This window comes from Rhea americana, unplaced genomic scaffold, assembly GCF_003343005.1.
Source record: "Rhea americana isolate MKP2758 unplaced genomic scaffold, rheAme1 scaffold_131, whole genome shotgun sequence".
Taxonomy (NCBI): domain Eukaryota; kingdom Metazoa; phylum Chordata; class Aves; order Rheiformes; family Rheidae; genus Rhea; species Rhea americana.
The window spans coordinates 2,373,711-2,388,183 of NW_028185384.1; the positions used below are offsets into that span (position 1 = coordinate 2,373,711).

General features: G+C 44.2%; 1 protein-coding gene across 1 annotated transcript; it reads left to right on the forward strand.

Moving 5' to 3' along the window:
- The first annotated feature begins 4 nt into the window (after positions 1-4).
- Positions 5-14,188, forward strand: KLHDC2 (kelch domain containing 2). Its single transcript, XM_085297863.1, has 14 exons — positions 5-64; positions 1,822-1,989; positions 2,866-2,945; positions 4,012-4,129; positions 5,469-5,584; positions 8,197-8,278; positions 8,381-8,464; positions 10,516-10,596; positions 10,675-10,733; positions 11,153-11,262; positions 11,724-11,796; positions 12,656-12,743; positions 13,586-13,638; positions 13,956-14,188. Exons 2-14 carry the CDS (start codon positions 1,834-1,836, stop codon positions 14,077-14,079), a joined length of 1,224 nt encoding a protein of 407 aa, XP_085153989.1. The 5' UTR covers positions 5-64; positions 1,822-1,833; the 3' UTR covers positions 14,080-14,188.
- The last annotated feature ends 285 nt before the right edge of the window (positions 14,189-14,473 follow it).

The following is a 14,473-nucleotide window of genomic DNA, read 5'->3' on the forward strand; positions in this document are numbered from 1 at the left end:
ATGCGCGGCGCCGCCGGAAGCGGCTCCCCGCGGCGGATGTTGACGCTGCGCGCGGCTCGCTGAGGTGAGAGGGGGCGGCGGTGGGGGCTCGGCGTCCCGGCGGCTGTGTGTGTGGAGGGGGGTCTCGGGATGGGGGGCGGCCGCGGCTCGGCGCCCTCCTGCGCCGCTCCCGGTGGTCGTTAGGGGCGGCTCCGAGGGGCCTGGCCTTGACGCGCGGGGCGAGGAGTGCGTGGAGTAAAGCAGGCCCGAGAGAGGGGGTAGGTGTTCGGGGGGGTGGGGGCGAGCCCCAGACCCGAGCAGAAAGCAAGAACGGCTCTGTGTGTGTGAAACGTGTGTGTGTGAGGTGGGGGTGTCAACGGCTCCGTTAAGTGCTGTGATGGTGAGTTGCTCCAGCGCTGTGCTGCTGTTGCTAAATCGCGTCGTGCGTTGTAAGCGTGGCACTAGGAGGTCACTTGTCTGGTCTCCCTCAACGCTAAGGAAGCTGCTTCTGGCGTGTCTGGGCATCGTGAAAAGGGTATGGGTAACCTGTGGAGAGTCCTAAAGGGCTTGGGACTTGCCGTGACTTGTGAAGATAGAAATATTTTAGTGCAGGAGGAAAAAAAAGATGAAAAGGGGTAAGAGTTGTCTAACGTGTTACTAAAAAAAAAAAAAATCACTGGCAAGTGGTCAGTAAAAATTTACTGAATTTAAAGCAAAGCAGAGTTCACTAAGGCATGAGGAAAACTTCCAAAGGAAGAATTATCTGTCCAGAGTGGTGTAGTGTCACCTTCACCGGAGCTTCAAAGAAAAATTAAGTGAAAATCTGGCAGGAATGATGTAGATGTTCATGATCTTGTTGGAGTGCAGAATGTGGGTCTCTCGCTAAGGTCCTTTTTATTTCTGTTTCTTTGCCTACTCACAGAAAACTCTGACTTGGGCTATCTAACTTTCCCAACCTTTTGATCAGGGTATGAAAATCTTTGTATGGTGACAACTTACACTGTTATGGAAAGTAGGAGTGGAAGGAAACTGGAGGAGTGGTTTACAAATGGAAAGTAACTTTGGCTTTCCAGGGGTTTCCCTGCTCCCTTACAGACTGAGGCAGAGTGTACAGGCAGCTTCCAGGATGATCTGGCAGGGCTGACTACAGCTTCTGCTCTTGGCTTGGTTCCTCCCCTTGTTGGGGCTTTGAATTACCAGTGACCCCTGTGACAGCATGGCCTGSTGGCAGCTCATGTAACAAAGCCCTGGCGGGGAAGCTGCACTTAACCTACCCTGGGTGCTCAGCCTTCTTTCCGGGGTAGGTTAGGTTTTAGCCTGCTCTGTGCCAGCATGATTTGGCACGGGCAGTTTGCTTTGTTTTTGACCTGAAATAATGTTACCCAGAGTTGCTTGCTTTGGGAACTGTGTGTGTAGGAGACTCAGGCAGCCCAAAGGGACGTTACCTGGAAGGCTGCAGGAGCAAAGACTTCTGTGAAAACTGCTGCATGGACAAGCCATTTAAATTTACTGCATTTTATGGTGTTACCTCTGTGCAGAGCCTTTTTTGTTCATCAACTCATAGTTAAGCATAAGAAAAAGACCCCTAAAACTCCCAAAACCCCAAAAGGAGACCTTTGCTAAAATTAGCATCTGAAACCCTTGCAAGTCATACGTAACTCCAGAATCCCCATCTGAAACTTTCTTGACTCATAGTCTGACTTCTTCCACTGAAACATCATTATGAAAGAAGCAACAGTGTGTAGTTTCTTTTTCTTTTTCTTTTTTTTTTTCTTTTTCCTTTGGTGGTTTCCACTGCTGGTTTTTCAAAGCTCCGTACTATCTCTTATTCTGTGCACGTAGCACGGTGTCGAAATGGCTGACGATAACGAAGACCTGCAGGCAGATGAAGAGCTCCCAGCTCCAGCTGAGGACAACTTTGAGCAGCTGGAGAACGAYAGCCCTGCTGAGCGTAGTGGACATGTGGCAGTCACTGATGGACGCTGCATGTACGTCTGGGGAGGCTATAAGGTATGCCGTTCCTGTCCCTGCTAAGTAAGCCTCGTGCTGCCCGCAGTGCTGGGACTACATCCCAGTAGCTTGGGAGTGAGTCTGTAAAATTACTTGGCCTWAAAAAAAAAAGAAAGAAAGAAAAAGATTTTCTAGTTAATGAATTAGAATGTGACATTTAAGAGTTTTGAAATGATTAAATAATCGTGAGTGTTAAATACAGATCCTGGCAAACAGATAACTTYGTGGGATGCAGGTGTTGATTGCCTTTCTCAGCTGATGCTTCTGTTTTTAAGAGAAGGAAATACTCTGTGATTTGAAATGCAGACTATGCAAAATTGCACTTTTATTTACAGCTTTGTTAGCACAACTATATTTTGTATGCTAATAATCATAGGTTGAGTGTTTGTCATGGTGGGGTGCACATGCATTTCAAGCAGAACCAAGACATTTTAAAATTTTAACAAGAATGAAGATCAACTTATTTTTAGTTGATAATGAACTCAGTAGATAAGTTGGTAGTGCAAAGTGAAACTTTGATGTATTGTTCTGCTAGTATCATGCAGGGAGTGGATGAACTGAAAAGAAAATTATGGCTTATTTGCTTACCCTGGTTATCCTGCTTGGGATGTGAAAGGAAGGTTTAACTCCCTTTCATAGATGTCAGTCTCTGGCTCTGTTGGAAGTTTGTCTGGTCTCCAGCAGAAGCTAAAAGAGGCTGATTCTTGCTCTCAAGAGCTGCTCTGCAGGTGAGAGGTACAGGAGTGCAGCAGGCACTGCTCCTGCTGTTTTCTTTTCCACAGTTAGATCTCTGAGGGGGTGTAAACATTCACAGGAGCCTGCAATTCAATATGTCAAGCATCCCTCTAATGCTGCCTTTTCTGTACTGCTCTGCAGAACGCCCAAGTTAGGGGATTTTATGACTTCTATCTGCCTAGAGATGAAATATGGATCTACAACATGGAAACTGGAAGATGGTACAGTAAATAATTAACTTACTAATTTTCATTTTATGGAAAAAAATAKAAATTTTCAAATTGATACAGAAATCATACTGAGGATCTGTGGACAGGGTGGTGGTCGGCTCTAGAGACTTGTCTGATCTCTGTGTTCCCACTTAACAAACTTAGATAAAGGTATAAAATATTTCTGGAGCTTTCTTTTTGCTGTAAAAACTATGAATATATTTTTCACAGAGATGAGGTAGGTAAAGTATGAGAGGTAACTTAAGCAGGCAGTCCCTGCAGAAATCACAGGAATTGCTGATCACAAGATCACCAATATGAAGTGTTTTGGGATGCCTAGTACAGGATATAGTTTCTGGAAAGTGCATTTGTACTATTTGTGATTACAGTGGTACTGTGAATGAAAGAACCAACATTGAGGTTTTCTTATTTATTATCCTTTTAAGCAGTTGATTTTAAATGTTTATGCAGCTGAGGAAACTACTGTAGTGTCTTAGATCACTAGGAGCCTAGAAGTTGTGTGAAACCTATGTACATGATAGTGCAAGAAAATGGAGTGTAATGCTGCAATTCTGTAGACAGCTAAGGCCTTGCATGGCAGAGCTAAGTCCTCTCAGCTCTTTGAAGTAAGCACAATTTCTGCACTGCTTTGCACTTGTCATTGTGGCTGAGGAGAGCCTTGAGCATGGAATGGAAGCTCCTCTTAGTGGTTATAATATTTACAAAACATTGAAATAAGTAGCTAAATAAAAAGTTTTCAGCTTATATAGGTGCATCTTCTTTGCCTGGGGATCTTTCTGGAATTTTCAGGAATGCAAAAGGCATATAAAAAATGAGCAGACAAGATTCCTCCCCCATTAAAAGTGTATTAACTAAAATTACCTGTTCCCCATCTACCCCTGAAATATCTGTCCAGTGTTTTAAATTGTTGTGTCTGCAAGGGCATCAAAAAATCATAACTGTGATCCACAAAGACTTGTCTTAATTAAAAACATACAGGTAATGTTAAAAACTTCCACTTCAGACAAAATTATTGTTGTTTATTTTTATCAGATAAAATATTTTTAACTGCTTCTAGGAAGAAAAGTAAAACAGAGGGGGATGTTCCACCTTCCATGTCTGGAAGCTGTGCTGTATGTGTAGACAGAGTGGTGTACCTATTCGGAGGACATCATGCACGTGGTAACACAAACAAGGTCAGTAATTTAAAGATAAATCCTTCACAATAAGTTTCTCTTCATTAGCTTTTGATTTCATTTTGTAAAACACAGAATTGGACTTTTCAGTTCATTAAAATCCATCCAAAGCAAATGCATCATCTTAAATTACAAAAGCATTTTCTTCTGAATGGCAGGACAAGTTGGATCCCGTTTCAGAGCTGAAACGTTAACAATGAGGGATGCTGAATGTGTATCCAGTCACTGTGTTCGTCTACAGCTTCGGCAGTATAATACTTTCATCTGCTGGCTATATCTGTATTTCTTGGAAGCAGATAACCAGCTTTCTCATCCTCTCAGCAGCTACCCCAGATTTGAGCTAATTGAAGCTGTGTTCTTTTTGTGCTTGCCAAAGAGGTTTTGACTAACAAAATACAGTATTTACCACTTTTTGTGCAGGTGATTAGCTGGCTGACTTTTACCAGTACAGTGTATTAGTTTCTTTGCAGCAGGTCAGATAGAGTGAAGTTTGGAAAACATCTAAACCTTCAGCTCTGCATCATTTCACATGATGATTGTACCCTGGTAGCTCTACACCACTGAAAAGCACCATGGCCTGTTACCTGTTCTGGCTACGGTTATTCTAGAGCAGTTCACCCTCTAATGCTTTGGTGCTTTTGAGTTTACTTTTTATGAAAGCTGGGAGTTTCTAGAGTTACTGAAATAAGATCAGGAAGTGATTTGTAACTGCTCTGTGGTGGTTTGAAATGTTACTCTTTTTCTGGAGTTTCTGAGAGTATTTTACCATATTCTGAAACTGTGGTTTAAATTAAATAGTTTTGACCTCACTTCTAAATATAATCTGAAAGTAACCAGGGGCARTGCTTGCAGAGAGCCTGAAACAGACCTGATTTATGTAGTGTGACTTGCTTCCTTCCTGTTAGTGGTGCTACTATGTTTCAGTTACTTTATATATCTGTACCAGCTATTTCTCTCAATGTAAAATGATGTAACATACAAAGAAGGGTTGATAGCATAAGAAAAAAATTCTTGAACCAGATTTGTTTGTTGTAAGAAAATGGCTGCTTTGTATACATGTTCATTTTATCGCATTTCAGCTTCCAGATGGTAAAACTCAGTGACCATAGTTCTTTTGCTTTTGTAAAAGAGTATTGTGGGCTGGAGTCTGCAAAATAATGAGGATCTTTGGCTCCATGTTTTGTATAAAACATTGCCGGTGTTCTATTTAGTTAGGAAAAGAGCTTTTAAAGTACTTCTGTGCCAATACATACTAGTTGAAAGTTAATACATTAACATCAATCAGACTTAAGCTTTAAGCTAACTGTGTGGGTAAAAAAAATCTTTTTATTTTCTACAGTTCTACATGTTAAATTCCAGATCCACGGACAAAGTGCTGCAGTGGGTCAGAGTAGAATGTCAGGGGGTCCCCCCTTCATCAAAGGACAAACTTGGCGTTTGGGTTTACAAAAACAAGTAAGGCTCCAGCAATGAAGTCAGCACAGCAATCCTTGCGCGTGTGTTTGCTTTTAATCACTCCTAGTCTTGTCRTTGTTGTGTCTTTTTGTCTGAGCAAAACCTGCCAAAGGACTTCTTGCCTGCAGCACATACCTGCTTCAGGAAAATGCTGGATTTGTTCCCCAGCTACCCTTTAAAACTGTTTGTTCTTTTAACCTTTGATAAATGAAATACTTTACTCCTAATTTAGATATGTGTCAGCTGCAAAATATCCATGTGAGTCACAATCCAAAATACAGGCATTGAAGGCAAATCCTCCGCATTCTTAGGGCATTACTTTAAAGATACTGCATCCTGGTTGCTTGTATCAGCATCATACCCCTTAGCAATTGCATCTGGAATTAATCTTCATATAAACCTTTCCTGGAATTCCTGGTATCATGCAAAATGCAATCTTTTGGTCATATCTTGTGGGACAGCTTGCATTTCTTTGATAGCTCAAGAATGAGAAGCCATTTTAATTTAAAATTATGTGTGGCTTTTTCACATGCTTAGTTCAGTATGTTTGTGCTGGTTACACAAAACAAGGAATGTCTTAAATGAACTACTGTTGATGTTACCTGATATAATATGTTGGGAYGGTGTCCAAGACATGCTAGAAAGCCTGTTGGGGTTTCAGACTTCGGAAAAGATGAGGAGGATGAAGATAAGGTGTTGAAGCTGGATGAGCTGATGTGCAGAATATTGCTGTTGCCTTGTCCCCTTGTTCAGTTAGGGTGGTACCAGCCTCCTGGAGAAGGAGCTATGTGAAGAGCTTGTTCCAGCCTTGGCCACTGTGGGATAGCTGGAGGAAAGCCCTTGTTGTAGGTAGTTTCCCGCTTCCACAGACCTGTTGTCCCTGCTGCTCAAGAGGTGTGGAGGTGAATTATCCCAGGGGAGGGCAGGGGATTTCAGCTTTGTCCTTGGGGCATCTGCCTGCAGCAGGCCTCTCAGAGGGTTCCTGGCTGTGGTCACAGCTGGCAAGGTTACAAGTCCTTACTGTTATGTTAGGGAATTTTTCAAKTTGCTGTTTACAAAGCCTTACCTAGACAGCACAGGTATCTGCTGCCTGTTAATACAGCTGGTCTTGGTTTTGTCGAATTGGGCTCCCCTGAGGCAGAGGAAATCAGGGTGCCAGATGTGCTTGTGTCTGGGTCATATATGGTGATTTTTTTTGTATATAATTGGCTACAGGTGCCCGTACTGCTTTGTGTGTTACACATTCTGTGGCATTCGCTGTACAGACTCATGAAAGGTTGGAAAGTGCCTGTGATGCTGCTTTGTGGATGGGGAGAAAGCTCAGTGTTACGATACTTGCTGCATAGTGACTTGCTGCATAGTGACTTTTGTAGCCTCATTGTTGGAAGGCTGAGATTTTTGGTTTTTTGTTTTTCCCTTGAGAATGATTTAAGATGTAAATCTATGCTRGATTGGAGTTGACGGCTTGCACTTAGGTGGTGTAGATAGTTTCCTGTTAACTCATGATTTAAAAAAACTTTCTGGTAAAACTATGCCATTCATTTCTAATAAGCAATGAACCACAAACATAAAATGTAAATGTAAATTACACGTTAAGAGACAAAAAGAGCAGTAAAATCAGATATAAGCGACTGATTGCTCACAGTGACTACTGTTCAGGGTTTGAAACAAAACACAAGTGCAAAGAAAAAAGAAAAAAGTCRTTCCAAACCAAACAACAGAAACCAGGCCCCTTCCTGGGCAGCTTCAGTGGTGGAGGGGTTGCTACCTCTTGTGTCCTTGGCTGGCCTCCAGCTGTGCTGCCCTGCCGGTCCCACCCAGGCAGTGTGCATCTGCCCGGTGACCATGCCCAGGTCTGCAGCTGGTTTCTTGAGTCAGTGGTCCCTTGGGAAGTGCTGATGGCTCCAGATGGTTGGCAGTGTTCAGGCTACATCAGTACCGCAGAGGGAGAGCAGAAAATGGTACAAACCTTTGCTTTTGGGCAAGCATTTGTGCGGGGATGTGCAGCTGCTGGTGGCAGAGGGACTTGCATGGGGATTTAGTGCAGAAACCTGTGCAGAACCACTGAGAACAGGCACTCAAGCTGTCCCTGTCAGTCCTCTCGTTTTTGGACACCTGTTCAGTGACTGCCCTCTCTTCTCTGCCTGCAGTGCCTGGTATTCGTTTCACCTGCACCTCAAGTGCTTTCCCTTTGCCTTTTACAGCASTGTCTGTAAACCTGTATTTTGGGCTCAGGGAAAATGGGCAGAGGCAGGAAACTGCAGGGCAAACATCAGTTGCTGCTGTGTGGGAGCCCCAGTAGTGATGGTTTGAGCCCAGTGACCAAGCAGCAGGACCTGTAGCTTCATGCTTGGAACTGGAGCAAAGCTTTTGGAGCCTGAAACCTGGGAAGGAGCCACCGGGGGATTTAATGTGGGTGGTAGGGAACTTGAGGCAAGGGGTAGAGCTCCACACCTGGATAACTTGCATTGTAGATATGTTAGAAGTAGTGAATCCAAAGGGACGTCCCTGGTTTTCCTGTCTTCTGTTTGAGTACAGCCTTTACGTAGCTTTAATTTATAGCAATTAATGTGATCATATTTCTAATAGATATTGATTCACTTCTGTTTCAGGCTAATATTTTTTGGAGGCTATGGTTATTTTCCTGAAGGAAAACAACGGGGAACTTTTGAATTTGATGAAACCTCTTTTTGGGTAAGCAAACTTTTCCCACCTTGAAATAATTTCTATTTAAACTTTGAATCTGTTATTTGATTAGTAATTATTAAAACTTGTTTCTTGTTGAATATTTTAAAGAACTCAGGTCTTCCTAGAGGATGGAATGACCACGTACATGTTCTGGACACTGAAACTTTTACTTGGAGCCAGCCTATTACTACGGTAATTACTATTCTTGTGTCAGTTATTTTAAGCTGGAGCTCTTCAGAAATGTGTGCACTGTCTGCCATATCTCTTCTGGCATGCTGTAAAAATAAGCATGATCTGCTAGGCCTGGATTCATTGCTTTAATTAATGATAACATAGAAGAGACTTGATAAAAATGGCCTCTGYGTAGCCACAGGCTGTTTGCAGTGGTTTGTCCCAGCAGCAGTGGCTTTGGGCCATAGATGTTCTATGTGCCAGGGCTGTGGGTTCAGTTAACTCGCAGTGTGAGGCTGTTGTAGCCTGTTGTATCTCTAGCCTGTATTTTTCTACCTCTAGAAGAGGTGGTTAACCAAGCAAGAAGCATGTACRTACATCCAGAATAATCTTTTCTTTTTCTGCTTTCCTGCTTTACCCTGCAGCCTTGTTTAGACGTCACCAGTTTTTAAATGCTGAGCGAGCAGTTGTCAGGTGCCCCTTGATCCTGCCTTCTTTAGGATATAAATGAGTTCCTGAATAGCGGGAGTTACAAARGGTGCAAGAGCTCTTTGAAATTCCTGGTGCTAGCTAGCAGGAGACATGAGAAAAGCCGCACTGGGTCAGCAGATAGGGTCCCAGAGTAAGTGGACCATGTGGAGCAGTCTTGTCGCTGTGGCTCTTGCTGAGTCAGTTTTCTTCATGGGCTGCGTCACTGACTGGTTAGAGGCGCCCGTCTCTGCYTGCAGCATTGCTCGGTTCTGCTGTTCTGACTTCCCTTCTGGGATGTGCAGCCAGTCCGCTCTCAGCACAGGAGGAAACAGCCAGCTGAAGTGACTTCGCTTCTCTTCCCTTCTCACGCTTCAGAGCAAGCCGTCTTCATTCCCTGTACCTTGCTTCCTCACCAGCTACGGCTGCGTTTTTAGTCTGCTCTGCGTGGATTCTGTGAGGTGTCGTTAGCTTGTGTTTGTGGTCTTCCCTGCAAGACGCTTGAGGCGGATTTGGAACGATGTCATGAGAACTACCCTGGAACTTGCCTGCAAAATAAAAATTACTGGCTTGCTTCTTCAAGAACAGCATTCTTGAGACCCYTTTTAACTGATTTAAAACCATTCCCCAGATCCTCTCCCCTTTCTAAAAACGAGAAACTAGCGTTTTGTTTTGCTTTTGTCTTTCTCTCGTTGTCGTCTTTTTTGTTTCCTATTGACCTGCTTTCCTTCATGCTTCAGTGGCTTTGTTCTCATGGGAAGCGTGGAGAAATGAAATGTGCAGTCTCCTGTCAGGCTCGCTGTTGTGTGACGCTTTGTTGTGTTTCACTTGGCTGCTAGATTGTGGTAGAAACAAAACACTAAACCGTATGTTGTAATTGCAAGTAGACACCATTTGAAATGTCCCAGAAGTATTGAGCAAATGGAATTATACTGCCACAGAGATGGAAGAAATGAAATCTGAGATGAGAAACTTGATAGTGGAATTACTGAAAAATTCTTTTGTCTTAATACATGCAGATCTCAAATATCTTGGAAGCAGCTCTAAGAAAAATGCTGTTTAATGGTTCATTATCTCATTGTCTCATTTTCAGTCTGAGGTTTTCTGCGACTGTCTGAGCCCTCTTCTGAAAGCAGGATTTGTAGCATGTCACTTTAAAAGGGGGGGAAATTCCTTACTTTGTCAATTTTCTGATACTCTGTTCATCAGTGAAAACAAGTTTCTGTACACAGAATTATTTACTGAATGTTTTTTCACACCCTGTTCCTTAGCAACCTTAAATCTCACTTTAGTTCAGCTTTTCATCCCCTTGGGTGGCTGAGTTGTGGGTCTGTGCGATCTCGCTCGCCTGGTCGGTGACTCCCGGGTGCGCTCGCCTGGGAGGCCTGAGGGGCGCAGCCCCGTCTGCTGCGCCTGCCCCGGCGCCCAGCGGGCCGCAGCCCTGCTGCTTCGTGCACGCGATGGGCACGTTCAGCCCAGCTCCTCTCTTTACTACGTTTACTGCAGGTTTCTGATGAAATGGCATTGTATTTTATGCTATTACTACATCTTTTGGTAATGTATCAAATGAACTTGCCTTCTTACTACGCGTTTTCTCTTCCCAGGGTAAAACTCCTTCACCACGAGCAGCTCATGCCTGTGCCACAGTTGGGAACAGAGGCTACGTGTTTGGTGGCAGATACAGAGTAAGACCCCAGCCCAGTTTAGCAGTATGTTACTGAAACCCAAACAGAACGTTTCAACCATCATCTGCTTTATTGTAGGAGTCCAGAATGAATGATCTTTACTATCTAAATCTGGATACATGGGAGTGGAATGAAATGTAGGTACTAAAACGTGAGCCCTTTTGTTTTTAAAGCAGTATGTAATGGCATATGAAGATGTGGAGGGGTGGGGGATTTTTTTGTGTGTTTCGGGGGGGAGGTTTACTTCTAACCATTCTAGTGGGACTTACTAAACTCTCAGTACACTTAAGTAGAACTGGTCCTCCTAACCCTGTTGCTGTGAGGAATTGACAAGTATTAATATGAGCAAAACACCACCTTGTCTAGAGTGTTGTAAACTTGGCCTCACGGGCTGCACTGCCTTTTGTCAGTCTGAAATTAATTGCTTTTGGATCACAAGCTGTACAGAATGCAAAGTCATATGATTCAAATATCTGAAAAATAATCAGAGCAGGAAAAAACAGCAACATTTTACAGTAGCATAGCTGTAACTTGTGGTGCTCTTATTTAAATACAGAATCACGCAAGGCATTTGCCCAGTAGGCCGATCGTGGCATTCTTTAACACCAATTTCCTCAGATCATCTCTTTCTCTTTGGAGGATTCACCACTGACAAGCAGCCCCTAAGTAAGTCATTCCAGAAGGATTTTATGCTGTCTTTGTTTTCTTAACCGTTGTGCACAGAAGCACAGGTTATTGCATAGGTTATTTAAATTCTTTTTGAATTCCTTCCATGCACTTGTGTCATTGAACTCCTTATGGACAGCAGCTAAACTGACTGAAGGAGTCACTGAATGTGTTGAGATACGTTTTTAGAGCCTTTACACCTTAAATTTTAGAAATAGTAGTATCTAATGCAATTTGCAAGTAGGAAGAGCTTTACAGTTCTCCATATTTCCCTCCTTACTTTGCTCCTGTAAGCCACTGTTTAAGGCCTGTTTCCATATAGCCATCACTAAGCTGTTTAGGTTTTGTCCCRAAAAGCTTGATTTATTTAATAATAGTAATACCAGAGCACATACTTGTTCCAACAAATATGAAAGAACTAACAGAATATTGTTTATATTTGGGATTTTGGTCGGTTTTAGGTGATGCTTGGATTTACTGTATCAGCAAGAATGAGTGGATACAGTTTGAGCATAACTATTCTGAGAAACCAAGGTAAGGTGTACGCTTTCCCGGAAACTTGAAAAACTAGTGAGGAAACCTTTCATGTGGGCATGACAGGGAGACAACATGCATTCCTCTATACGCTTTTTTTTTTTTTTTTTTTTTTTTAACAATACAGTACCTTGAATTAGCAGTTTCTGCCCCAGAAGTGCTGATGTATTGAATGCAGGCACAGAGTCAAGATTAATACTATTAATACTACTGTGTGACTGGTGCTGGAGATAGCGTGTAACTTAGTGCTTTGTTTGCAAAACAGCAGAAAATGCAGATGGGGATTTAGGGTTTTATCTACTGGCTGCAGAGACCTGTGTGTTATCAATGCCAGCACAAGAGCTTAATACTTTAACCTGCGTATTCTTGTTCTGCCAGCAAAGCTCTGGACACCGGGAGGTTTCCACCAACTCACGCATCTGTAGGTGTGATTAGAGAGACTGACTGCATGTGTGAGAGAAGTAATTTCTRGAAGTTTTACACAGCTGCATTGTTGGACAAAAATCAATCGCGTGGTGTGACTCAACAGGGACATAAAAGTGAAGTTTGTGAAGGCAAATTGTTGCTTTCTCCAAGAGTGACGTAACAGGACTGCTGATTTCACGCATGCCTGTACTTGCAGGCAGTGTGTTGCTGAGCCCCACAGCCCTGCTCTAATCAGGGCAGCTTACAGAGCCTGTGATTTGCTGGCTAAGAATTTTCCTTCTCTGAACATGAATTYCTGTTAACTAGTCAGCTTTATAGTGTACCAGTGAAAGGCAAACTGTGTGTGTTTTCAAATTCCAATCCCAAACCTGTGTTTTGGGTGGGGGGTGAGGTGTTTTTTTTTGGTTAATGTAGTATTAACTTCTGTTTCCAGGTTGTGGCATACAGCTTGTGCAAGCGAAGAAGGGGAGGTGATCGTTTTTGGAGGCTGTGCCAAYAATTTACTTGCCCACTCTAAAGCTGTAAGTTTATTTTGAGCTTTCCCTTCCTGCGCGGCCCAGCCCGGCCCTTCCTGAAGAGGCCGCGGGGGGCGATTGCTCCGGCAAAGGGGAAGTGCTAGCAGTCGGCAGCACAAGCTAGCGAGGACTGGCCAAGGAGCATAGACAGAGCTCAAAGGAGAAACATTYTGCTGCTCTCCTAGAAGCCAGGTCATTACTCAGGCTACCTATTACTTGTTTTCCCTCACGCCCGCAGCTCGCTCAGCGCGGCTGCTGAACGTAGTCCCAGTGTCGGAAGTCCTTCACCTGCAGATGTGAACGGTCTGCAGAAGCGCTGGCAGATGCTGGTGCTCGTTCCCCCCCCCCCGAGCTTGGCTCTTGGCCGTTGTCAGAGCTGGGACAGGGACTAGCGCAGCCCTGGGCTCATCCCCGCGCGCGCTGCCGGCAGGTTCTAGCCCGCGCCGGCCAGACCGAGGCGCCGCCTAGCCCGGGCTGWCAGCAGCCGGTGCCGCTCAGGGAGCGCGCGAGCCTGGCTGCTCTCCGTGCCCGTTCCCCTCCTACTGCCCCAGCTGCTTGTGTAGAGCGAAAACTTTTTCAGTACATCTTCTAGTTTCCTGAGTGCCCCAAACTTCCCCTGTTGTAGGAGTTGGTGACAAATGCTGCATTCAACTCATTTGTTGCCTTTGTGATTTATGTACGCTTGAGGCCAGTCCCCGCACAGCCTCTGCAGCCCCAAGCGCTGCTGTGGCAGCGGCTTCCTCGCCAGGGTCTGTTTGTGTGCGAGCCCTGGCTGGGCTGGCGCCTCACTGCTGTAATGATGTGACACCTCCTAACCCAACTGCCTCTTTCTCCTTCCCCATCTTCAGGCTCACAGTAACGAAATACTTGTGTTTTCGCTACAACCAAGATCTCTTGTAAGGTAAGAAAGGAAACTTTGAACTGTCCCGCCTCCATCTAAAATGCGTAATGCAGGGTTAATGGCAGACCTGGGTCTCATGTTTCTGTGCCACTTCACTTCAAAACCTTTTTTCTCCTTGTAAGAAAGCTGAAGTAGCACCAGCCAATTACAAGACAACAAGGCAAGAGTCCTTTAATAGTGCACATTTGGCACTGGAGTGGATGAGAGTAACTAACTCCTGGCTGATCAATCATTAGCATTGAAGCATTAGCTGATCTTGTTGCACTCGTTCAGAACTGTGCTAACAAACAACTGACCCGGTGTTCCCTCTCCCCAAGGCTGTGCCTTGAAGCAGTCATTTGCTTCAAGGAGATGTTGGCCAGTTCCTGGAACTGCCTCCCCAAGCACTTGCTGCACAGCGTCAACCAGCGGTTTGGAAGCAACAACACCTCGGGCTCCTGAACGCAGTGCTGACGTGGCTCTGAACAAGCTGTGCATGGCTGAGCAAGTCTCAAAGGTGTAATAATTTTACCAAGTGTGGCAAACATTAAACTTGTATAGATTAAATATCTTTATTGTTGTAGGTAGTCGCTTCCTGCCTTTAAGTTGCATGTGAATGGCCTAGAGAGAACCTATTTTTGTGTAAAAATGTTTGCAATAAATGTATTTAATGCAAGTGGAGATGTATCCCATGCATAAGCTAAAACTAGTTCTGGGTTTGTCCACCTTGAAGAATCCCAAGCACAGAAAGGGGGTGTGCACACATGGGGAAATAATGTGGAGCCCCCAGCCAAGGACCTGTGGACATTAGCTGTTGTGCAGGAACTACTAAGGCACAGTATCAATACTAAGAGGA